A 27,846-nucleotide genomic window follows, 5' to 3' on the forward strand; every position below is an offset into this window, starting at 1 on the left:
TCCTGAAGATGGACATGATAATGTATCATCATCTCTACATAATAATGTTTCAAAGACTCTGACCTCATAGGATGCAAATGTCTGGTTCGCTCTCTGCAGACTTATTAATCAGAAAACGTCTCTCTGTCTATGTCTCTCTGTCTGTCTCTCTGGCTGTCTCTCTGTCTCTGTCTCCCTGTTAGCAGTGAAAGGTGCAGAGCTTCAGGCGATCAAGTCAGAGTTGACTCAAATTAAAGCCAACATCGAAGCGTTGCTGGGCAGACTGGAGCAGATCACAGAAGACACACACATCACCGCCACAGGTGATGCACACACACACACACACACACACACACACACATCAGAATTGATAAAAATGATCAATAATCCCTCCAAAATACCACATTAAGACACCAAGACCTTGAGGAACACCATAGAAAAAGCCAACTTTTGACATTTGGAGATTTCTGCAAGAATTGCATTTTCAAGAAAATGGTCTGACTACATTGAAATGTCTCCTATGGGGACTTACATCATCACACATGAATACAGTTGGGCTCATTGGATCCACAAGAGACTCAGTTTTACAGTGATACCCAATTTATGTAATTCAAGACTGTTTAGGGACTCCAGTATGCAGAAATATTCAAACACACCATTTGAGAATAGGAGACAATAACACATTTATAGTGCATTCAAAAAAACTGCATGTGATTATCATAAAGTGGGCATGTCTGTAAAGGGGAGACTCGTGGGTACCCATAGAACCCATTTTCATTCACATATCTGGAGGTCAGAGGTCAAGGGACCCCTTTGAAAATGGCCATGCCAGTTTGCCCAACTTTGGAGCGTTATTCAACCTCCTTCAAGAAATGATTCCTTAAGTTTTCTAGTTTCATGTGAAACCTGTAGCTTCACTCTAGCCCTAAAACTGAACCTAATAGAGCCTCTGATAGACAGTAAAGTCAGACGGGATCGCGGGTCTCAGAGGGTTAATCTGGACATCTGGATATCTTTTGACCTAAACATGACCAAATCGTGTTTTCTTAGTGAGGAGGATATAAAGTGTAATTGGACTGAGAGGAGAGGAAGTTTTTTGGGAGTTACAGCACATTGGCTGCATCCCAGCAGCTTTGGCACTGAGCTTTTGACCACTGTCTCACATATCGCTCCAAATATCTCATAGGTGTTCAACTGGGTCGAAACCTGGAAGCTATGGAGGACAAAACATATCACTTGCATCATTTGTATACTATTTACAGTTGATCAGTTGATACAGTTGATCATGCAGTGAGCTCTGGTGCACCTGATGGAAGCATTCATCAGGTTTCTGCACTCATTCAGGTGTTTCCTTTAATTTGTCTCCCATCTCTATGTGACAAATGGAACGTTTTTTTTCCATGGATGCCATCAGCAATGTTCAGTTGAGCAAAGTGTCCAACCCGTTCTCACTCACAATTCATCAAATACAGCTGTTTGGTCAGCGCCCGGAAACCGACACACAGAGGCGCCCTTTAGCAACAGTATGTGACGAACCGGGCTTTCAACTAACTCCAATGTAAACCCACCCACGACGTTATTCAGCGGTCAGAGCAAGTGACGGAGCATTAATAACGTGAGAGTCCGTTCAGGGAGGGAGGGAGGGAGGGTAGGGGGATGGGTCAAGCAAACACAAGACTTTCAACCAGGAGACCGCTGTTCATGTCCCGTGTGAAACTAAAAGTAACGTTGACTTATTTTGTCAGTCGTTTGTCACCTGATTCGTCGGTATCCATACGGGCCGACCTTGACATTTCGAAAATAGGGAAAATATGAGTTTCAGAGACTTTGTTTCCAGCATTCTGGTGACTTTAAAACAATGAAAAAACTACAACAGCATTTTTAATCTTAAATACTTTTAATTTTACTTTCAATTCTTCCTCGTGTCCAGCCATCTTCTATATCATGTCTTTCTAGTGGTTGGCGCAGGCGAGCTGCAGCGGCATTTGGTTCGGTCAGGTCATCTTTGGTACATTGTGGAGCTTGGCTACATCTCATGGTGTGTTCCATGGTTTGGGATTCGCCACACACACATGCATCGGAAGTTGTTATTTTCCATTTCTTCATGGACACCTTGCAGCGTCCTTCGCCGGCCCGCAGGCGGTTCAGTGTTTTCCAGACAGCCCAAGGTTGATCGTGGCCGGTAGCGAGGCATTCATCTGGGGTGATGCCTCTCTCCATCCATTGGGTTGTCTGGCTGCCAAGGCTACTTTTAATTCTCAGCAAAGAATACAGAATAATCAATCTCTGGCATAAACTAATATTCATCAGTTTTTATTCAGTCATTCATTTTCTGCTCCTGCTTGAGTATTTCTTTCTCTTAGTTATCTCCATTTCTCTCTCTGTCTCTCACTCACTGAAGGTTCTTTCAGACACAACGTGACAACGCCACCACTGAGCTCTTAAACCTCTTATTTCTAATGGCTTGCTCCGCGCCATGACATTTTTTTTGCTGTGTCGAGCAAAGCGCGTTGTGATGTGCGGCGAGCGCAGCTCAAACCGAGTTGTGTCGCGAGCTCTTCAGCCAGTAAACAACATTAGGTGTAGCTGTATTGTCGTTGCGGTGGAAACAGTAGGGCTTATACACGCTGTCCAGTGACAGAAACAGGTTGTGATAACGAAATGGAAAAAAAAAATTGTGAAAATTTGTCATAAATCGGGAGAAATACGGGAGAATTTGACCCAGGAAGGAATCTGGAAGAGGACGATGAAAAACGGGAGTGTCCTGGGAATATCGGGAGGGATGGCAAGTATTTCGGTATCGTCAGTCCCGTCAGTCGCTAGTCAGTGAAGTTAACGTCAACCACGACCGTTTCCTAACCTTACGTTAGAGAGAAATACTTCAGATTCATCAGGGGGTTCAACAGTTTGCTTCCTTATCAGAAACCTTCTGGGATCCACGTGTGCCCTTCAGGTTCCTGGAGAAAAAAATGGAATTGTTACATCAAGAGAAGTGAGCAGGAAAGAACATGAAATAGGATTTCTCTCAGTGATGTTACTTTCTGTGCTTTCTTCTGAAGACATGCGTGGCCTTTTTCATGTTCCAATGAAAAAGTCACTGAGGCCACATCTTTTTTTCTTTTGCATTATAAATCAGGCCCAGCCCGTGATGAAATACCTGCTGAAACAAAGACATCCTGCCAAGGGAAAAATGCTAAAGAAAAAATAAATAAAATCAAGTGCAAGGAAAAGTATGCCATGGTAGTAATAAAATATTAAATATGTAGGGTTTTTTTTCTTATCAATATGTGAAGGATGCATTTGTTTATTTCTTCTGGAAAAGGTATTTATTATTATTTTATCTGTACATAATAAATAATTGAACTGATTTTAGGTGTTAGCTGTTTAGGTTCAGCTCAGCTCACATAATACAAACAATTCAACAACAACATTACAGTTTTTAATCTTGTCCAATCTGTTGTCACATTTTCCTTCATTTCTAAAATGTTTACATTTTAGCCTACCCAAACCAAAATTATGGATTTGTCTTGTCTTATTTACAAATGTTTGTATAGTATGCCAGAAATGAAAACCAAACGTTCAAAACCAGTTTTCTTTTTTTACGATTGCTTTTGAAAACATTTCGTCAAAACACTACACACAATTCACACAACACGTAACTCCTCAGATGCTTTTCAAAATGAAACACTTCATTCAAAACTACACAATGATTTATTAAAAAAACAACACATGGTTCATAGTATCTGATTCTGTTTGAACCAGTTACACACTGCTGTGCTCAATCTGAAACACTTGTATAATGATATAGTCTGGGTTTGATATTATTAGACTAAAGTACATGAATATACGACCAGTACTGCAAACTGATGAAAACATTTTCACTCCACATTGTGAAAATCAGTCATTACATCAATCCATTTCCACAGGCAGCATTTTGAACTGGAAATGACAAGACAAGCTATTTTAAATAGAATATAGTTCATAAACACAGCAAAACATTTTTGGAGACAAAAAAAGAAAGCATGAATTACACTTAAATTGCTAATACACATTTTTTAAAACATGCCACTTGTTGCTTTGTTGACTTGCATCTCACAGGAACTTCAGCCGCATCCTGTCTTCGGTTTCAGTTTGACCACAGCACCTCGTCACCATCACAACAGCTGATTAGACTCTTGTCAGGCTATTAAATAGGTGTTATCAGTCGCTAGAAGCACCATAGATGTGTGGTCAATAGGGGTACACTACACCCAATAGTAGGTTTTATCATGTATTCACATGGTAGAGCACCGAAAAAAGGCATTAAAGAACACAACAGTGTCCTCTAGCGACCGTAATAGTTATGACAGGAGCAGAAGCGGAAGTCAAGCGCTGTAGTACAGTGTGAAATAAGAGGTGGAGATCGGGGACAATGACTGGGACATAAAACGCAGGGTTTTCACCCAGGAGACCAGAGTTTGCATCCCGTGTGAAACCAACAATGTGTAGTTGTCTTTGTGTTCGTTGTTATTTTAACCCAAAACATGATGTTTTTGTCTAAACCTAAAGAAGTTGTAGTTTTGTTGCTTAAACCTAAAGAAGTATTTTTGTTTGTCTTCAAAACGTAACGTTTCATTCAGTTTGACATATTAGAACATGTTGCTTTTTAGTTTCACTTTACAACGTAGTAGGTGTAGTAGGCCCCTGCTGACCCACATCTATGGTGTTTATAGCGACTGATTTAATGGCATAACAACAGTCGAATCGGGTGATCACAGCCAGTGTTCTCTGTGGTCAATACTGTCAATTCTGTGCAGGTACATTAGGAATATAGTTCCCAATCTCATACATGAAACATATTTTTTGTTTACAATACTATGGTCCAATTGCAATACTACTGAGCATTGAGTACTGCATTGATGCAGTACTACAGTACTGTAAAGAGAGTAGATTACTTTACCTACTGTTAACCTGCTTACAGTAAATGTGGTTGTACTCTCTGCCCAGCCTCCCTCACTGTTGGACCATGGTCAACCAAAGTGGCCTGAATCTCTCTCCTCTTCCTCCTCCTCCTCTTACTCTCACTATTCTTGCTATGTCTCTCTCTCCTATGTTGGCATCCATTGCTCCAAAACACAAGAGCTCACCTGTGGAACATTTTATTGCTAAAGCTCTGATTGCTAATTAAACAATTGTGCAACATGTGTTTGCCCATGTGAGGATTCAAAGTGGATAGTAGGGAATAAAAGTGTAGCATTTTGAATGGCAGGGTTTTCCATGTGAACACAAGAGATTTAAGATTGTAGAAAACAATTGAGAAAAACTGTAATACATACTATCATATAGTAAAACCTGTCCTGCATGTACATTTATGTCAAAATATGTCGCCATATTATTAGGTAGCTGGTTATGGTAAACAATTTCTGAAAGATATTTATATACTAAAACGTAAAAAAGGTGGAGGCTGCACTGCTGAGAGTTCAATTGTGTGTACACTGGTCAAAGAAACATCAGTTGTTCACGGCCAGGCACAGATTTTGTTTTTGTTTGACGTCCTGCACCTGGAACGCTTGGAGGTCGGAAGTTAGACAATTTCAACTGGGAAAATGTCCAACCTCCGAGTTGTCTGGAACGCAGCATTACATATTGACTGATGAGTTGACAATTTAGCAATTAGCCGTTTAGCCAGGTAGCACGTTTATTGGCCAATTGGTCCATGGGTGTGGCATTTTTGGATGTCGGTGTTTTGAAACGGTAATCAGGTGATTGTATGTCAGACTCCTGTGTCTCATGTAGAGAACAGAGGGCATTTTCTTGCAAAAAGTGTTGAATTGCAAATTGGGTGCAAAGCAGAAAATGTGTTTAGAGTTTTGGAGTCTCGAGCTGAGGTTTTGCTCTCCAACTGTCAGTTTCAATAAAAGTGCTTTATGTGTAATTTAATATTTAACTATAGTATAGAGCCTCTACTTCTGCAACAACAGCTCTACATTGAAGCTATACCAAAATAGCTGAAATGCATTTTTGATGAACAGATCATTGAAACATTGAGAAATACAGTACAATGTGTGATAGTAGATCATCTGGGCTATTATACGCTGTATTAAGAAGGGAAAGATTAGTCTTACAAGCATTTTCATAAACCAGTCAGTTATCCAGAACTGGTAATATACAGTAAGTTAGATAAGATCAGATATAAAAATATACAAAATTTGTCTCCAAGATGCTGCATCACACATCTTGCCAACAATGTCACAATGTACTCACACGACTCGAACATAGATCATACATACACTCATGCATAAACATACTTATATTTACATGTTGAGTGTGAAGATGGTAGTTCTTTAAAATAATAAAATACTACCGTTTCAGTAACACTTCATAATAAGCATCATTTATAAATGATAAATTGATAGTTAATTCAACTTAGTTAATAATTATATTACTGTTAACAAACAATGAAATGATAAAATAATAGGTCTCAGAGGGTTAACTATCAATTTACCATTTATAAATTATGTTTAGTGTTGCCATAGTTTCAAATAATAAAAACCAGGTATAATCAAGCCAGATAATCTAGTCGAAATATATTAGTCCCCAATAAAATCATCATACAGCACCACTACTTGTTGCTATTGAGGATGGAATGAATGAAGTTTTGTACCAGTTTAGCCTGAAGGCAACACCTCGAATTCAGGGTTCAGAATTTATGATGGGTTGTTTTCATAAATAAAGGATGAAGATAGTGATGTTGGTTTCTTTTCCCAATGATCCTCAGGGCTGTTTGAGTAAGACGTGCGAGCTTGTGCTGACAGGTTTCCATGCCGGCATGCCATATTGAGTTGCACTCTCTAAAATAGTTTGATAAAACAGAATCATGAGTTTACTCTCTACACCATAGAGTCGAAGAAGCCTTCTCAAAAAAGACATTTTTCTTGTAGCCTAGAACAAAGGTCTTCACTTCCTTTCGACATTAAAACACGTTCTAGATCGGTATAGAACATCAATTCCATAGATAATTTCACATAAGACATCATCAATATGTGGTTCGAATGTGAGTTCAGAGTGGAGCCATAGGCCCGAGTATTTCATTTCATCAGTTTTACGCAGCTAAGTAACATCATTACATGTAATAGCGAAATAATTCTATTTGGATTTGAGGCGCTTTTTCGTGCCAAAGACCATAGTGTAAGATTTCATTTCATTAAGCAGTAATTTGGTAGATGAGAGCCAGTTCTGTACGGTGTTAAAATCAGGTTGTAGGGCCGTTTGGATTTGGAGTCCGGGGAAGTCACCTGACATCTGTTCATGTCATTTAGTGGATCCAATGTTAAGTATAATTATGGTAAAAAATAGAGGATAACAGCATGCAGAAGGGCCCGCAGGGAGGCCAAGAAATATTTCTCCCATCTGCTGTCAGGCTGCAATTCAGACCGCTGTGATGAACAGAAGGCTTCAGATTTCTGGATCTGCACAGTCAGAGAAGGGATGTGGTCGACCTGAGGGCCTCTGAAAAATCACGTTACTCTACAGCAAAATGCTCACTGGGAATATTTTGTCATCAGTATTGTTTATGTACATCGTGACCTCTGAACTTGCTTTTGCTTGTAATGTCTTGTGGTGTAGAAACTGAATAATTCATTTGTAAACCGCCGCTGTACCCTGACCTCAGTGTTTTCATTCTTTAAATCCATATTTAAAAATCATGAAGGTTGAGGACAGTTGCAGCTATGAAACGACGATCACAGGGCTCAAATTGAACCGATGAACTCGTAAGGTTGCTCAGAAACATTTGTTTCTTAAAATAAATTTTGATTCATGGAAAACTTCAAGGACAACATGTATAAGTGCACACATCAAAGCATAACAAACAAAGTACATTGTTTCTGTTCTGACGGGCAAAACTTCTTCCACACGACCTATAAATATCCTAATAAAATACATTTAAATTCAGCCTCCTCAAATTGATTGCACTTGTCATGTCACATTTTGAAAAGTAAAGACGTTTTTGTCTAACTTGTCTTCTAAAACGTCGTACTCAGAATGACAGAATTGCCCGCCCGGCTGCAGAAGTTCACAGAGAAATTCTCAAGAACTGTAAAAAATACAAAACCACATAAAAAAGCCAGTGGATGGAAACAGACTCCAGGATGAAAAGAAAGCAGAACCAGCTTTTCTCTGAAAGCATGCGGAGCTGGACAGTGTTCAACACTGAGTTTATATCTGCACCAGGAGCCTTGGATGCAGCTTCAGAGACATAATTCCAGGCCTCTGAATCACAGCGCCACATCTGAAATTTTGCCAAACGATTGCCAAACTCGTCACATACAGACGCTTGGTCAGGAGTCAGGACCCGTTGATGTCACTTTTCAATGCACGTGGTACCCCTTTAGCGTAATTTTTCAATGTACAGGGTAGTGCAATGCGTGGTTAACGTTATACGTACGTAATATAAGTTAAGAACAATAAATCCAGGCTCTGAAATTAGCCCCCGCCACCCGCCAAATGCGGGTAAATTGTTGGCAGTGGCGGCAGAACTCATCAAGACACCTGCCACTTTGGCAGGCAGGGAAAATGCTAGAGATGGGAATAGAGAACCGTAGTTGTCCGCTTTCTTGGCATCTCATGCCTTTGGACCGGAACCAAGGCGGAGAGAAAAAAAACGCTCAAAAGCATGGCGCTACTAAACCTGAGGGGGCGCACCCTATTTTTTCCCTGATAATGCGACAATGTGAACAACAAATCTGTGCTAAAATCATCAGGATGAGAGTTGGTAATGTTACCTGTTAGCAGCGGGTGGGCAGCGCAGTCCTGACTGGATAAATAGCGGAGCTACTAACGTTAACGGAGGTTCCATTGAGTTATTATTATGAGGCGTTCAAAGTCTGCTCAGCACAGTGATCACTGGACGAAGGTAAATTACAACGTCATCATGATGTGTTCAAATGTAATCTCGTAAAATGTATTTTTTTTGCGAGAAATTTGAATAAATCCAGATGTTTGTAGGAAATGTTTTCAAATCAATAAAGAATAGATAATAGAGAGAGAATTATGACCTGTTCAACTTCATAACAACTTACCAAGATTTGTTTTAATCAAAGCAAATATTTAAATAATCACAATCGTTTGAAGTGTGTGCTTTTATGCAAATAAGCACTATAGATGACGTAATTCGAACACTGTCATTTACCGTGTATGTAATGTTTTTTATGTTTAATATATCAAACATTGAATGACATCGGATCATAAATGTCTTTCCTTCATTTGGCACAGCGATTTCAAAAGTGCCAGATAAAATTTCTGAGTGGCAGACAAAAAAAAAAAACTTGTCTGCCACAGTGGCACGATGTAAAAAAAGTTAATTTCAGACCCTGATTACGTCATTACTTGGTTAGGTTTAACAAAAGATCATGGTTTGGGCTAAAATAAGTATGCTTGTTATGTAATTTAAGTTAAGTAGGTAAGTTAACTATGTAATGTACATGACATAAGTTAAGTATGTTACATTATGTGCGTAAATCATGTTATGTGACTTAAAATGAGTCAACGTTGAGTTGTGGTTTCACTTGTGACACGACCAGCGGCTTCCTGAGTCTTTGTGTTTGTTTGATCCGCAAACTTTTTTGCTCTTTAAACCTCATCACCTGACTTCCTCCTTTACTCGCGTCATAATTACTACGGCCACCAGAGGAAGCCCTGCACCTCCAAAACTGATGCTGGAGGGGTCCGTCGAGCGTGCAGGGATTTACAGGTCCCACCTCTCCAGAAGCGTTGCTCCTGTCCTCGAGTGACCATTAAAGCCCACCTGGAAAGTCCCGTCAGGTACGGGGTGGATTTAAAGATCACCTCCGGTCCAGTTACTCTCATTCCGCTGACTATGCTGCCTACGTATTCCAGCCATTCACAGTTCTTCAGTCTTTGTGTGGTCTTTCAGTGTAGTGTAGCCTGTAGCTGCTCTGCTGATCCCTCTCTGATCTCTGAATCTGGTCTGTTACACAGCAGTAGTGTTGGTAAACCATCCCACAGTAATCTGAGTGAGTAAGGAAAAGGGTGTTTTACACATGGATGAGGACTTTCCTGTTTACAAATGCCTTTCCTCTGCGTGTTGCACCCAAACCAGAAACTAATTACTCGACGACCACATGCAGCTTCTGCTGTCTGCAAGTATGTTAACGAGATGACTTGATCATAGATATTATTTGATAACTTTGGTATTTTTTCAACCTGGAGGCTATTTTCCCAAGTGACAAATGGAAATAACAATTGCTGAAAGTGGTCCAGTATTGAGGGAGAGTGCTGAAGACAGCAGACGCTAAATGAGCTGTGAGCAGCGTCAGTGTAATGTTACACCCACTAAAAGTGTTTGTTTTTGCCGCTGACAGGCTCAGAGAAATAAAAACTTTTTTTCTTTCCTTTCTCTTGATCCAGTCTCTTTGTTGTGTCCAAGTCTGTGAAATCTGAATATCCGTATACTCTGGCTCAAATAAATACAAATTGAAAGAGCTCATCCACATTGTGGAAATCATCTAAATATTCAGCCATGACATTGAACATCTTTTAGATAACACTACTTTCTGTACTCCATCACAACAAAACACTCGCGTTTCCACCATGGATGTATTCCACTATTTCACCGTTGTCTTCCGGCAACACGTCACCTCGCCAGATTTCAGAACGAGACTTCTCCTTGAGCGAGACTCTTTCCATAATGTTGTCAAACACTTCTAATAACAATCAGAGCCTGTCAGGGCAAAAACAAGCACTTTTAGTGGATGTAAATGACGGTGCCAGCTTGCCCCAATAGGATTACATTACAGCCAGTGAGCAGCATACCGTCTACAGCGTTCTCCCTCAATACAGGACCACTTTCAGAAATTGTTGTTGCTATTAGTCAGTTAGAAACAAAAACATGGGAGAATAGGGTCCAGGTTGAAAAATACCAAAGTTACCCTTTAACCCCAATCATTAATTATAAAGGTGTTTCCAGCTTCCATCTAAGGTTTTGAGAAAGCTCAAAGAGGATTCAGTCAATCTGTCCTTAAAATGTCTGGTAACCAACCAAAGCCACATGCCAACAGCCAATCGGAGCATTTAAAGGGAGTGCTCAGGATCACTTAGAGCATGTGAGCATTGTGTGTCATTTGGTTTTTCCATCTTTCTTTTAATTTTGTTTCACAAGACAATTTCTTTTTTAAATCAGTCAACTCTAAATCAATAACTCAAATCAGTTTCAATCATACAGGATATGTTTTCTTTGCTAACAGAGATCGGAGAGGAAACAATGAAGCTCCTTTTCATCAGAACTGGGAGAATTCAACCAGCTGTTTTCATGGCCGACGTCGTGACGCGTCCAGATCACCTTGTACTTTCCACGTTTATCTTAACATTTGTGTTTGTCTGTGTGTGTTGGTGCAGAGCGGAGGAAGGCAGAGGAGTGTCAGAGCGAGGAGGCGTGGCAGGAAGGGGAGGAGTCGAGCTCAGAGCTGGAGGACGAGGAGGAGCACAGACTGAACAGCGAAGCTGGAGAGGAAGACGAGGAGGAGGAGGAGGGAGAGCACACGCAGGACGACACGCACGACCACATGCTGGTATTTACACCTGTGCGTGTGTGTGTGTGTGTGTGTGTGTGTGTATGTGTGTGTGTGTGTGTGTGTGTGTGGGAACACAGGGACATGTTGAGTGACAGCCCCCTCATTTGCATAATGAGGCAGAAATGCATGAAGAAAAGATGTAAAAATGTAAAATGTATAAAGAAAAGAATACAGAAATAAATAAGTTTGGAGAAATAAATAAGGGTAAATCACACAGAAATGAAAAAAGAAATGCATAAATATATAAATAAATACACTTTTAAAAAATGAAAATAAATAAAAAAAACTAAATAAATAGATGTTATAATAATTATAATAACAATAAATACAAATTTAATTAGTTAAATACAAATGATATGCAAAAATGAATAAATACATTTATAAATATATCAAAAACAAATACAAATAAATAAATAAAAGGGAACATTAAACAAAAGAGTAAATCAATAAGGGTATTAATACAAAAATAAACTAAGTAGTAAATTAAAACAGAAATATCAATTTATGTCACATTTTATGTATTAATTAATGGTTACATTTATTTTTAATATTATTTTTGTTAATTTAATGATTTAATTTATGTATTTATTGAGTCATTTATTTATTGATTTATTTTCAATTTTGGCATGTTCCGTCCTCCATCCATAGCTACACACTGTTCCTCTAAATCTCCTCTTAAAAGGACAATAAAGAGATGAATTAAACTTGATCTGATGATCAATAAAATCATTTAAGTTGTTAATTAAGCAAAAAACTCCAAACGTTCTCTTTGTTTCAATGTCTCAAATCTCAAGACGTATTACTTGTTTTCCTTCTAAATATGATAAATCGGTTTCAGACTGTTAGTCGGACAAAACAAGAGTGTTCCAGCAAAGATGTTGTAGCTTTGAGAAATTGTGAGGGTCATTTTTCACTAATTTCTGATATTGATTGATCAAAATATAATCAAACAGATCAACACATTAATAGATAATGTAAGTAACTGATCAGGGTTAAACTAATTCATTGTAGTCAACATTTTGTACCCACAAGCAGAACCACGGACAGACGAAGCATTTGACTTCCCCAAGATAGCATGTTTATGTATTTATGTTTATTATTATTTACTATTTTAAGACTTAAGCATTCATTGAACATTGGACAGAATGTATAGGCATCAATTAATGAGGTGTGTTGTGAGGTCATGCTGCATTATTATCCCCGTCGTGTGTTTTTCTTGCTGAACTCATTTGCTCTGTCCATATTCACAAAACAACCATCAAACAATCAAATAAAGTAGCACACTGCAATAAAAGCACAACGAACCCAGATTAAGAACCCCCCCGCCACTCTTAATTCCTGCTTAATGACATTTTCCATAAGGCCAATAATAAATACAATTCACAGATATTTGACTGAAATGCAGCATTTTATAGACAAAGTTTCACTCATAAGCATTCTGACAGTGAAACTATTCTCATTATCAGCGCCAGGGGAATAGTAGAATCAACAACATATGAACACCAGTAAATATAAAAAAAGATATTAAATCCTCCAGCTGTTTTCTCTGAAAAACATCAGGAGGCTCACTGGCTTGTGATCTGTGGGAACCGGCCCAGTCGGCCCAGTCCAACGTATACGCACTCGCTCACGCAGAACAGTTGGAGTGACTCACCGCGTGCACACAATCTGCCACAGTGGCAACACGCTACGGCGAGGAAACGCTGCACGCCGCCATTCCAGCAACGTCCCTGAAGAAAGATCAATCAATGCTCCTGCACTGATGAAAAAACTCATAGCCTGAAATGATAAGTCAGTTAAGTAGTCGCTCGACAGAAGATGAATCATCGACTCGACGAGTCATTTTTCAACATCACTGAGTTCCAGCCTCTCAATTCATCATCACCTTTATTTAAGTAGGAAGTCACATTGAGATTAAAACCTTTTTTACTAGTCAGACAGGGTCAAATAGCAGCATCAAAAAGACAACACTGAATCACATAATACACAATAGGTACGACAAAATACATTACATCATCATACAGTGCATTAACAGTGCAGCATGTTGGTCATGTGTTTGCTATTCAACTGAAACAACTGCAGTGACCACTTCCTTTATTCTATATTTAAAATCATTTAAAGAGATAAGGGTCTTAAGTTTAAGCTTGGCCTGCAGATCATTCCAGGACTAAGGACTGTAGTGGAACAAGATTGTTTTGCCAGCTTCTGTACTGATAGAAGGAACTTTAAAACTGAAGCCATTTATGTGACCTTCGATTATGACTGTATGGGAGAATTACAAACTTCTGGCTTAAGTAAGTCAGAAGTTTGCCAGAGATGATCTTATAGACTAAAATGTACCAGTGTTGTAACCTCCGCAGAGTGAGGGATGATCATCCTACCATGCTGTATAAGGGACAATGATGGGTCCTGAAGCCAGAGTTAGTGACATACTGAGTATACAGGGGGTCAAGTTTAGACAAGGTGGACGGTGAAGCAAACCTGTAAATAGCATCACCAAAATCAATCGGAGTCAAGAAAAGGTCAGCAACTAAGCGTTTTCTTGATGCCATGGAAAAACAGGACTTTAGCCTGTACAGAAAACCCAGTGTGACTTAGAATTTCTTTGCTAGATGGTCAATATGGCATTTAAAATTTAGACTTTTGTCCATCCAAATTCCCAAGTATTTGTAATTGTCAACAGACTGAATAGAGACACCATCGAGAGTGTTAATAGAAATGTTTGGAACTTTTGTTCGTCCATGAGAGAAAATCCTAGTTTTAGTTTTGGTTGAGTTTTAAAGCAATTTCAGATCTTACAGATCATGTTGCAGGGTGTTAAAGTCAGTCTGTAGATTAGAAAATGCAGTCTCTGCGGTGGGGGGCACAGGAGTACATGACAGTGTCAACTGTCAGAATCTGATGCTTTTCGTTGTCTTTTGTGACGGTTAATTGAACATCATTTGGTTTTTGGAGAAGTTTCAGGTGGTTGCAATCTAAAACATCACCACTAGATGTCACCAGATACCACACACTGCACCTTTAAACACCAGATGATCAATTCATCTAGAAATGTGCACATTCCACCTCCGATCCAACCGACCGGTACACCCGAGGCCGCTGCTATCCAACTACTGTAATCTAATCTAATCTAAATAGAGCGGCCCTCCCTCTCCTTGCTGCTGCCGCTGACCTCACCTAATTTGCCAGCGTCATCGTATTTCCTTTAAAACCTGCACAGGGAAGAACACAAACACTGTCCTTTATCTCCCGACTTAGTTTATTTAACATTCTGAGACCCACAATAGAGCCGTTTTAGTCTTTTTTAGGGGGCTACAGGAGGTCTTTAGGGGGAGATAGCAGATTAACAGTAGATGTCACATAGAAGTGATGTACATCATCTGAAAGCTGGGAACCTGAAGATTAATTTGATATGCAGCTCAGCACTGTGTGTCAAGCATAAATCTGAAATAAAATAATTAATTAGTTAATTAATTAATTATAATAAACTGTAAAAAAGTATAAGGTTTAGAACATTATGATAGAAGTATGTGATGGTCATCCCCATGCTCTATTATGTCTCAAAAGTTATTGCAGCAATTTTTGGGTTGATGCTATTTGTTACACAGATTTAGTGCTAAATTTAACCATTTGTTACCACTGGAGAATTGATAAAAATGATCAATAATCCCTCCAAAATACCACATGAAGACACCAAGACCTTGAGGGACACCATAGAAAAAAAGCCATGCTGTGAGTTGGGATCAAACACTTTTAACATTTTCTAGAAACTCTATGTAGAAAGAAAGAAAGGGCTGGCAGCAGCAGCGGAAACGCTGCCGGTGTGGACGCCATACGCGTGGGACACGCAGCGGTTTAGGGAGGCAGCTGTCTCGCGCTGCTCACTCGGGCAGTCTGGCCCAAGCGTAAGCGTCTGTGTGTTGGGAATGAATGCAGGTTGGGAGTTCATATCAGGTCAAAAAGTAACTTGATGGATTCCAATGCTTTACGTAATATAATGCTTTTTAAATTGTAGTGCTTAAATGCTCATAATACCTTCCCAATATAACACTTAATCCTCCAACGTATTTGATGCTTGTGGTATGTGAAGTGTTTTGATGCGCTCTGCTCTTCTAATTACACATAGTTGCCTACAGATAAACTTGATTTGATTTTTTTTGGAGGGGGGTCTTTTGCTAAATCTGTATGAAATGATTCTCCTGTTATGTGAGCTAGCATCTTACATAATCATGAGGCCAATTTGACTGAATATTTGGATACTTACAGTACATATTTGTGTTCTGACTGTGTTCTGTTGTTGTGTTCAGGAGAACAGTCGCCTATCATTAGAGATGGACTGCATTCGCCCCTGAGAGGTGAGTGTTTCTTTATGAAATTGGGTTACACTCAAAACTACAAGACCAGTGTGCCTCTCTCTCTCTCTCTCTCTCTCTCTCTCTCTCTCTCTCTCTCTCTCTCTCTCTCTCTCTCTCTCTCTCTCTCTCTCTCTCTCTCTCTCTCTCTCTCTCTCTCTCTCTCCCTCTCTCTCTCTTACCTGTTATATTCAAAGACAAGGTGAGTTCTCCCCGACTCTCCTCTTTGTCTTTACAGTTACTGTATTTACCTAAAGACTCATTTCAGTTATATTTTTTTCCATCTCAGCTGTCCAATAAAACATGCACGTTTAGCAGCTGCCATTTAAAATGTGCTCTTCTCAGAAACGTGTCAGACCAGTAAAGTGAATTTAGTTTAGACTAAAGTTTACTGGCCGATAAAGAAAGCTGAAGTACCACAGTCCATTTGAAGTCCTAGTAAAATCCTCTGCCTCTTGCATTGTGTTAGAGTCTCTCTGGAGCAGACATAACAAGGTTCTTGTGGGGGGGGGCACAGCAGTGACGTTGGGTCCACATTTATATCAAACAGGTTTGAAATGATCCGAGGCTGCCTCATCGTGTGTGGAAACTCTCTGTCATGCTTTGAAGGGGCGAATCGGATATAAATTAACCTTGATTTCTTATAATTTGAACCCGGATTGAGAAATATCAAAGAATCACTTTGTACCAGTTATATTCAATATTCTAGCAGCAGATCAAACTGAGATGATTATTTAAAAATCTATATTTAACAGTTACATGTATTGCTGAAGAGACAGGCTTTCTTTTTAAGGAACACCTTGACCGACTCCACTGGAGCACTTGAGGGTTGAAGGTCTTGCTCGAGGGCACTTCAGTGGTGGTACTGAGCTGCTCTTTCATTTTCCCAACTCCATATTTAATCTGCTGGTTCCTAAAATCGAACCCTTACAATAGTCTGTTTCTCAAATCTTTAGGCCACGTGCACCTAATTTTGGTACCAATCCTTGACAAACAACCGTTTACAGAACGTGTAGATGCGATCTTAACATGTCACACATGTTGGCACATGTCGAAGAAGCCAGTGCAGTTTGCCATCTTTTATCACGTTAGTCGCTTTTGTTTTCCACTGTATTGCGAGCCTGAAAAGTTTCACTGATTAAAAACATCTTCAATTAAATCTTGGTCCAAGTATGAGAGTCAGAATGAATCTTAAACCATCCTGAACCATGTGGAACTGCTTGAAGGAAATTTGCAATTTGTAAAGGCTGCTGTCAAAACATACATATAAACCATACGCACAGCGTCATATAGCGAATTTAGCTTCGAAAACTTGACTGGAAGTTAAAAGGTCTCATTTCGATTGAGCTCAGATCATCTCGATGTTACAGAAGAAATACAGATCCACTCCGTCAGTTCCTGCAGCTGACATTGTATGAGTTTATCATCATGTCATGTTTTAATATTACTCCCATTCAATCGTTGTGTGTCAGGATGAGGAACAAGCTTGTTAGATCGCTCTTATGATTCGAGTTTTGGTGTTCTCATTTGCATGACTTAAAATAGATTTAATTGATTAAAAAGGAACATTATCGCTGTTTAGTGTTAAATTGTTTATTAATAATAATAATAATAATAATAATAATAATAATAATACACATATTCTATTCTATATGTACAAATATAAAGAAAGATATGGAGGCCCGCACTGTTCACGAACCAAGATGTTATCAAAGGATCTGATTATCCAACACAGTCTCACGGCAGTTCGCGAAATAGTCACAGAATTGATTCTATTTGATTTGTGTAAATAGACAAGAATTTCCTTTTTTTTCATGACGCTCAGCACGACTTTCAGCAGCATATTTTATGTGCGTTTTCCTACGAATGTCACGTAAACGCACGTGTCCATTTTTCCGCTCCAGTCTTTTCAAAATAAAACTACTTATATATGTTTACGAATACATCGACTTGGTTAGGCTTAGGCAACAAACTACTTAGTTAGGTTTAGGAAAAGATGGTTAAAATAACTCCAGAAGTGCTGTAACTTAATGGAAGTTACGTGACAAATAAATTAATGTTGACTTCTGGTTTCACATGAGACACGAACAGCGGTCTCCTGGTTGAAAGTGTTGTGTTTGTTTGACCCGTCCACCTGCGCTCCCTCCCTCCCTCACGCCCTGAATGGACTCTCAGGCTATTAATACTACGTCACACTCTGACCGTCGAATAACGCTGCGGGTGGGTTTACATTGGAGTTAGTTGAAAGGCCGGTACGTCACATACTGTTGCTAAAGGGCCTATGTGCGTCGGTTTCTGATGCCGAGGGGCGCCGACCAAACGGTGGTATTTGATGAGTTGGGACTGAGAACGGATTGCAGAATCACTTGTTATAACAAATATAGATAAAAAAAACTGAACTTTTGAACTTGTTATTATGGAGACCCAAAGTGAATATTAAATAAATTAATAAATAAGACATTGTGAAATAAATACTCAAAGATATAAATGCAGACAAAATATAAAACATTAACTTTACTATTTAAAACACTTTGGACTAACACAGGTGAGTAGCGCTCCTGCACAAGCATGAGCCTGTTTATGCAGAAGTGTTTTAAATAGTCAGGTTTTAGTGAAGATGCATGTGTTAGTGAGCACACGACTGGATAAATGAGACATGGATTATTCTGCACCAGTTGTGTGAGAGTTTGTAAAACGGATGTTTTCATATAATATAGTTTTGCTGTTGTTTATACGCGGCTTTCATTTATTTCAGTTTCATCAAGACTTTTCTCTGTTTTTGATTCCCAGTTCACCGCGGAGGCATGCGAGAAAGACAATGTTTTCTTCAAGAATTCAAAGTGACACATGGGTGACTAATCGATATACAAATGGTCATTTTGTGGGTGAAGTAATATGGCACGCCACGCCAAAACAACAAAAATGAATTGTGAAAACTATGGACCACAGAACAAAACAAACAAATCTACATGAGCTGTGTGGCTGAAAGTGAGGAGGTTGCTGCTTCCACAGCTGGTAGTTCTGTCCTCATATAAACTGGCCGTTACTACTTTGTCCAATTCTTAATTTTACCTAGAAATCCTCTCATGGCAGAAACATGAATCCTGAAGATTATACACTGTATATTCCACACCCTCCCAACACTGCGAGGGAGTGTGCGCTCATTTCATAAAGTGCTGTAGGCCTCTTTTTCCTAGAAAGACGTTGAATTAAAAGCAGACAGTCTGCTCAGTGAGGATCTGGTTGGGTCCATTTTTCAGCCACAAAAAGGGAAACTGGGAGAAGGAAGGGAAGAATGAGGGAGTGTGTACCTCAGGTTTGTGAAAGAGCAGCAGATTGAAGTGACATTCCTGCTTTTCAGATGCAATCTCTAAAGATGAAACCAGATCATCTGATATTTATACACGTGTTCCTCAAAAGCTTTTTGACCGCTGGTCAGTAGGGGTGGGCGGAACGATCCGAAAATATCGATACTACCGATCTCTACGTCTGGTTTTGAAGATCAATTCTGGCGTCAATAGGATCGGTACTCTTTTACACCCTTCTGTATTTTATCAAAGAGTAGAACTGTCTGTTGTAGATCTGTTGAACCGTTTGCTTCTCACTGCTGTTGTGATGTTGTGTGCATTCAAACAACAAACGCATTGTGCACACGTGCACGCACCCAGAGACTAGTTCCTCCGACAGACACATGACGGCTGAAGAAAGAGGAGCATGTTTGGAGCTTTCTCACAGCTGTGAGTGATGGTTGAGGGTAGTTTGTGCTTTTTTGTAGTTATTTGCACTAAAAAGGTTGTAAAACATGAATTATTCTCAACAAATAATGTTTGCACATTCAATTTAAAATAATAAAAAAAACATATTTTAGTTTTCTGCCTTTAAAAAGTGTTTTTTAACATGCATGTGATAAGTAATTGACAGTGGAAAGCAACATGAAAGTACATAAACAGCTTTGAATTTTTAAAAAAAGTATCGTATCTGTATCGATATTGATGATTTGGTATTACTTGGTATCGGATCAAAACCACATTTTGCGTTATCGCCCACCCCTACTGGTCAAGTAACCCAATCTCACAGGAAGGCATACAAATACCACGACATTACACGGACATTCTGCGTGTCATGAATAGATGTTTTTGCCTTTTTTCGTGTGTCATTTGTACACGCAAACGTCCGCAGTTACATTTAGGCAAGAAAACCACTTAGTTAGGGTAAGGGAGAACGTCACGGTTGGGCATAAAATAAGTAAATTACATACAGAAACAACTACGGTTGACAACGGTCTCGAACGCTGGTCTCCTGGTTAAAAGTCCAGTGTTTGTTGGAAAGGATACACGGCGTACAAATGACACACAGAAATTAAGAAAGGCGTACTTATTGCACGCTAAACGCCTTGCGCATTATCGTGGCCTTTTCGTGCAAATGGGCTGGGTCAAGGAAGGTTTATATCACCTCTATAAGAAGTAGGATGTCTCAATATTTACTTTGTTTATATTTGTACCTTTCTGTTTTTGTATATTGTCCATAAGGGAGTGTCTTATATACAATATACAGAAACAAATATTGGGATATTCTACTTCTTAAAACTGATGTTTAGGTCCAAACAGAGTCTAGCCTCTGTTCCACTAGCTTCTATAACTTAATGTGATCTCTCATTCAGTATTGCTTTAGTTTGCCTTATTAAAACTTCAAGTCTGCTGCTGAGGTCTACGTTCACAAATTAGCTTCCAGTACTTTAAAACAAAGGTAAACAAAAATTAATTTGTTAGCATACAAAAAACTTCAGTTCCAATGACAATTTATGATTGCAGTGAAGCCGGCACTTCCAACACGATACCTTAGGCCCTGTTCAGCCCTGGTATGAACATGCGTCCTCAGTGATCGGATCACAAGTGGACAGCTTTAAGTACGTCTGTCCACACCTGGCATTAGAATGCGTCTCAACATGCGTCTTCAGTGATCACTTGTGATCTGATCTCACTTCCCCGCCCAATATGCAAATAAACACATAGTAAACACATGGCTAATACAGCAGCCGTTGTGACGTAATACTACATGAATGTCATTAGTAATATCCTACATATTCGTGAATTCTGGTACATTGTATTAACATCAAAATAAAAGGTTATTGTACCGGCGGTCCCCGGGGACAGAGGAACAGAGGGGCACATAGCTCCAGAGAGCCGGGGAGGGCAGAGAACAGGCGGGCGGTTGGGTGTCAGCTCCGCGCAAAGTAGCGGAACAAAAACACCGACACATCTCCGACAGTACGATAATAACGCACTTGGTGTGCCCAGTCTTATATTCTGTAGATATTCTGTTTATAACCGATAAACAATATATATTTTAATAAAATACAGTTGTACCGACAGGATACAGTAAAGCACAGAGGCTGTTTCCATGCTGACAAGTTGCCGTGTCTGCCTGTTTATTTACCTGAGGGGCGCGGTGATCCCGCGGATCCCAGCGGGACATCAGATGAGTAGGCGGTCCATAATGTGGCCAGGACGCATTCGCGTACACACTGCTAAAAGAATGTGGTCAGATGTGGCCCAGACCACCTGAATGTGGTCTGAAAGATCCGATCTCAATGCTTCTTGAGTGTGTTCACACCTGTACTTAAAGCTGTCCACTTATGATCGGATCACTGAGGACGCATGTTAATACCAGGTCTGAACAGGACCTTAGTTTCTTTCATATCCATGATATCCATCAACACTCTCTTATAATGCCATTTTTCCAACTTGTTAGCTGCAATCTCTGCTGTGTGAGATCTTTTACGGGGCTTATGGGAAACACTGTAATGGAGTGAACAACATGTTTTGTTCCAAGGCTTCATTTCAAGTAATTCGCTTTATTACAATGTCAATGGGATGTCAATGACGATGTTAGTCGAGCTGTTGGTAACGGCGCTGCTTCTGATTCATAACTTGGAAACTGCATGGGGTTCTTGGGAGATTTAATCACTTCTAATGCACTTCTAGCACTTTTAATGCCCAGAAAAACACTTAATAAAACAATTCCTTTTCGACAACAAACTTGGCCTCGTGCCTCACATGTAAGAGGTTATAAAGGTCATCAGAATTTGGAGCGCAGTTCTTAAGTCTTGAAGTATATATGCCAATGAAAGCTATGACGTCCTGTTCAATAAAAGCAGCAGGGCTGCAAAGAATAGCCTCGGAGAAGAAAAGACGAATTTCACAGCAGGGAAAACAGCTTATTTGTTTTAATTATGAGTGTTGTGATAAAGATAATGAGCTGGACTCAAATCCACATTTATGAAAGAGATACAACGTGCAGCAACGCAGAGGCCAAGTTGATGTTTTTTTTTCAGTTCCTAAGCCTCTTTGTTTAGCTTAATCCAGCTCAGTCATGCAACAGTTCGTGAAATACTCACTAAATTTAATGTATTGATTCGTGTACATAGACACAAATTTCACATTTTTTCATGATGGTCAGCACGAAATCAGTTCCTATGAATCCACGTAACTGTGAACCGGGAAGTATAAAGAGCGGCGAACGCAGCGTAGGGAGGAGGTCAGGTCACGTCACTGCCAGTTTAGGAGGACAGAACTTACAGCTGTGGAAGCAGCAGCCTCCTCACTTTCAGCCACACAGCTCATGTAGATTTGTTTGTTTTGTTCTGTGGTCCATAGTTTTCACAATTATTTTTTTTTGTTTTGGCGTGGCGTGCCATATTACTTCACCCACAAAACGACCATTTGTATATCAATTAGTCACCCATGTGTCACCTTGAATTCTTGAAGAAAACATTGTCTTTCTCGCATGCCTCCGCGGTGAACTGGGAATCAAAAACAGAGAAAAGTCTTGATGGAACTGAAATAAATGAAAGCCGCATATAAATAATAGTAAAACGGAGTTTGAAAACATCCGTTTTACAAACTCTCACACAACTCGTGCAGAATAATCCATGTCTCATTTATCCAGTCGTGTGCTCACTAACACATGCATCTTCACTAAAACCTGTCTATTTAAAACACTTCTGCATAAACAGGCTCATGCTTGTGCAGGAGCGCTACTCACCTGTGTTAGTCCAAAGTGTTTTACATAGTATGGTTAATGTTTTATATATTATGTTATACCTCGGCATCAAAAAAACATCGCACAGAGGCCCTTTAGCAACAGTTTGTGATAAACCAGGCTTTCAATTAACTCCAATGTAAACCCACCCACGGCGTTATTTGATGGTTGGAACAAGTGACGTAGTATTAACAGCGTGAGACTCCGTTCAGGGCGGATGGGAGGGGAGTTGGAGGGGTCAAACAAACCACCCTATTTGACTGTTATCAGGCCATTAAAGAGGCGTTATCAGTCACTATAAGCACCATAGATGTGGGACATTAGGAGCCTTCTAAACCTACTATGTTGTAAAAGTGAAAGTGAAACTTAAAAGCAACACGTTCTAACATGTAAAACTAAATCAAACGTCTCGTTTTGAACACAAACAAAAAGGCTTCTTTAGGTTTAGACAACAAAACTACAACTTCTTTAGCTTTAGGCAACAAAACTAAAACTTCTTTAGGTGCAAGCAACAACACTACAACTTCTTTAGATTTAGTCAAAAAAAACAGTTATATTTGGGGGAAAACATTGTGTTTTGGGTTGAAATAACTACCTACAGAAATATACTACAGACCTGACTTCCGTTTTTGCTCCTGTCATAATTACTACGGTCACTAGAGGTCGCTGTCTTGTTCATTTATACCTTCGTTTGGTGATCTACATGTGAATAGATGATACAACCTACTAGTGTGTGTAGTAGTCCCATATTGACCCACATCTATGGGGCTTATAGCGATTGATAACGCTTATTTAATGGCATGACTATCGTCTAATCAGCTGAACAAACACAAGATTTCAACCAGGAGATCGCTGTTCATGTCCCGTGTGAAACTAAAAGTTGACATATTTGTCACATCAGTCACATGACTTGTCGGTATCGTCAGTCCCGTGAGTCGCTAGTCAGTGAAGTTAACGTCAATCACGATTGTTTCTTAATCTTACCTAAGTGGTTGTGCTGCCTAAACCTAACTTCCTGTGAAAACGTAAGTTTATTTTGAAAGGACACTATGCATATAATGAGGGTACATACAGTACGTCCCTGGTCCCGTGCGTTTTTGGCATTGACCAAGAGATTGACGAGTTGGGAGTGAGAATATTCCTGTTTGCACCATGGATTACGTTGACACTTAATTAATATTTAAAATATAATCATTATTAGACAAGTTATGAAGTTACAAGTGTTTTTCTTTTTTACATGATTTCTAAGGATACACTATCACTGTAAAGAGTAAGTTGTGCTGCATGCAGCAGTACGTGTACGTCGTCTGTGCATTCCTATTTGACTGAGTTATGACTCTCAGAATAAGGGGTGCACTTCCAGCCAGGTTAAAGTTGTACTACAGTAATATGCAGTTGGAATCTCGCTGATGAAGTGAGAGAAATTGGAGCTTCGTGTAGGTTAAACAAAGGGAAGGAAACAGGGCATTGTGGTCATGTAAAGCATATGTCTATGTTACAGTTAAATAACATTAGTCTTTATAGGGATACTTTTGTCAGACATCAGTTCCACACATTTTTAGCATGAGTGGAATTCAACCCTTCACACTGGCAGTAAACTCCTCAGGCGAAGAACAACTTGGAAAAAGTATTAAATTCAGCCAAAGAATGAGCTCCAGCTGAAGTTTTATGTGAAGGGTGAAATTGATTTAAAGTGCATGAAAAGCAGCAGAAACGGTCCTTGAATACATCGCATGAGAGAAACTGCTCCCCTTGTACCACCTGCTTCAAGCAGGTTGTGAACTTCTGCACACAGTTGTACATGTGAGGCGTCCCAGAAGGATTGTGTTTCTGCACTGTTTGACAGTATAGTGCACCACAGCTAGAGGAGAAGTGCTTTGTTCTTCAGCAGAGGAGACAGCAGCATCACAAACAATGATAATCCTCATTGTGGAAACGTCGCTGATGACTTCCAGTGCTTTTTCCACGCAGTCTATAATCTTCGTATTGTCCAGCTTGTTCACTTTCTCCACACTCGCATATCAAAGCCTGTATTTGTGCAGGGTTCCCCTCAGCCTGCTCACATGTACACGTCATATTTCAAGCGTTAAGCCCGTCATACTGTTAACGCATATAAGCCTGAAAACAAGCAGCTGTTAATGTAACAACAGAAACTCTTTAACTGAATCAGTTCGCTAAGCTGCGTTCAGGTGTCTGTTGCACGACAGACCCGAACATTAATCTTTAACACAGCCCAGATTCGTGTGCACAGACAAGTGATCCTTCTTTAAAGGTGCACTCATTCATTTTTGTTGCCACTTGGGCGCAGCGGAACAGAGAAAAACAGACACATTATCACCTAATAAAGTGGATATGGCAAATATGTGAGGAAATGGTACACATCTAGCAGACACAGAGTAACATGATCATTCATTAGGAGTCATGTTTGAGTCCCCCTGATAAATATAAAGTCCAATATTAACTCTACTTTTTGCTCTGCTTTGTTCTCCACCGCCTCCTGAGAGAAATACCTGCTGACTCGTCAGCTGCTAAATGTTTTTCACCAGACATTCTCTAACTTTGTCTGAGTTTGGTGCTGGGCAAAGTTGCTTTATCAGAGAACTTTGTATCAAAAATGTGTTGATTTATCCAAAAAGTCTTGTTGTTTTACGGGTTAACTCACTTGGCAACGTCCTTTTTAATCGAAGGTATTGTGCGCTTGTTTAACATGAGCCCCATTTCCACCGCAGGAACTTTCTCCCAGAACTAGGAACCTTTTGAGTAACTCATGGCGTCTCGTCCGCAGGGACCAGGGTCTAAATTAAGTTCCAGGACCTTTTTACCCCCAAAAAAGGTCCTGATCGGGGAGTAGTATACTATCTGAAAGTACCAGAACTTTTAGGGTGGAGTTTGCAGGGACGACCGTCGCTGATTGGTCAAACACACACACACAACGCCGCTGCTTCAACTGTACCGCTTCATTCATAAAACAAGGCAGTACTCTTGTATCGATTTAGGACCATTTCAGGACGAGGGGATGGCATTTCTCTCTTCTCTGTTTGATAACATTGAAAGTAAAGTTAGGCTCTGCTGTCGGCTTCCGATTCATTTAAAAAAAGACAAAAACAAAAAAAAAAGGAGAGAGATGGCGGGGGCGAGCGGTAACGTTAGAAGAGGGAGACGTTGTGCGGCGGTGGTGGGAATGAGAGAAAAATAAGTTATTATTTGATTGTTCCTCTGCGGTTACGTTCTAAAGCACAAATAAATAACCATGAAACACTCAACAGATGATTTACTGTGGCGACAGATGCTCTGACTTTCATTTTCCTCTGCTGTATTTCATTCATTACATCCAACGTGCATCAGTAATACATACATAAGTATTACCAGCAAAACTGACTTAACTTAAAGTACTCACGATGCAGAATGGCCTCTTTCAGGGAAAGCGTACATACAATTACAGACAGTATCATCCACATGGGATTGTTAAATGCAAGCCGTCCATAACGGGAGTATTCAAAAACAGAAGAGAGAAAAGGAAAAACAAAACAAAACAATCAATATATGAATACAAATGTTGTCAAACTGAGTCCAGAAAGGGGCCCCAAGATCATTCCCATCTTTGTTGACGTTTTAAATTATTAGTTCCCAATTTCTCCCTGTGGATAACTGAGACCAGTTCATGCAACCAGTTTCTGAAGCGCGGCGGAGTTGGTGTCTTCCAGTCTTTGAGAATAATTTTTTTTTTTTACTAATACCATGCCCATCAGTAGAGCTGTTTGCAATGTAATGATGATCTGTCCCACAGACTACTTTATTGCCTTCACCCTTTCTGTCCAAGAACGTCACAACATCCGGTAGAAAGGTCAGCCAGACTGACTCAGAATAATCAACACTGTGAGGGATTTACGGTGCTGGAAATGCATTTATCTTTGCTTTGATTGTAGTAGTTTAGTCAGTGAGGCTTCCTGCTAAATTACCGCAACTTCATCATCATCATCATTATCATCATTGTAGCAAGCAGGTTTTGGTTGCTTAGTAAAGGCAGGCGCAACGGGAACGCAACCTCCCAAGTACCTTGGAAAGAAAAAAAAGCAGCACAGTTGGCGTTTTCCACTCGATTTTAGACGCGGTATGTGTACGGCCCATTAGAGTGTTACATTCTGGAGTCTTCAACGTCCCGGAAGATTTTTTTATTTATGCACAGTAGTTATTATCGTGTGCAACAAGATTAATAAGTTTTGTGGTGAGGCAATTTACAACTTTGTCAGTCCATGTCGACCTCACATAAATCCCAGCATACAGTAGCTTACACAACTCCGAACTGAGTCGTCTAATCAGCAACCTAACTGAAAACACATGTGAGGGGCTGTGAGGCCTTTAACAATGTTATCATATTTAATAAGTATTTAAGTCCTGTATGTTAAAATCAAAGCTGTTAAATAAACGTAGTGCAGTAAAAAGTACAATATTTCCCTCTGAGATATAGTGAAGGAGTCGAAGTAGAAAATAGCATCAATTGGACATACTGAAGTATAAGTGCCTCAAAATTGTACCTAAGTAGTCTTTTACCTTCCACCACTGGTCACAGATATTACTTATTAATAGAATAAATATACTGTTTCTTCATCGTTGATGTTAATAAAACAACGCCAGTGTTATTGTTAACCAGCCAGATTGAAAACAGGCTTGTTGAGGTACTGTATTAGACCGCTACATCACCCCGACGCTACGATCCCCAGAAACACTTTCCCTCAGCTTTGTGGTGAGCGAGACCACCAGCTAGCACAGTTGGGCCTGTGTTTGACTGCTCTGGTTGGTTTAAAACTAATTATAATGACTTACATCTTCATCTCCATCTGTCAATGAATGACAGCACAACTACTGCAGGTCTGGTAGATCGAGGCCATGGTCCAACTGACACT

At 39.8% G+C, this 27,846-nt stretch overlaps 1 protein-coding gene across 1 annotated transcript in view; it reads left to right on the plus strand.

Annotated features, from left to right (window-relative positions):
• Positions 1-27,846, plus strand: part of raly (RALY heterogeneous nuclear ribonucleoprotein) — a 167,037-nt gene that overhangs the window by 130,333 nt on the left and 8,858 nt on the right. The window contains 3 exon segments of the mRNA XM_074647825.1: positions 183-302; positions 11,374-11,546; positions 15,857-15,904. Coding sequence (XP_074503926.1) covers positions 183-302; positions 11,374-11,546; positions 15,857-15,901 — 338 coding nt within the window. The 3' untranslated portion in view covers positions 15,902-15,904.

Source organism: Sebastes fasciatus, chromosome 1 (genome assembly GCF_043250625.1).
Source record: "Sebastes fasciatus isolate fSebFas1 chromosome 1, fSebFas1.pri, whole genome shotgun sequence".
Classification (NCBI taxonomy): Eukaryota; Metazoa; Chordata; class Actinopteri; order Perciformes; family Sebastidae; genus Sebastes; species Sebastes fasciatus.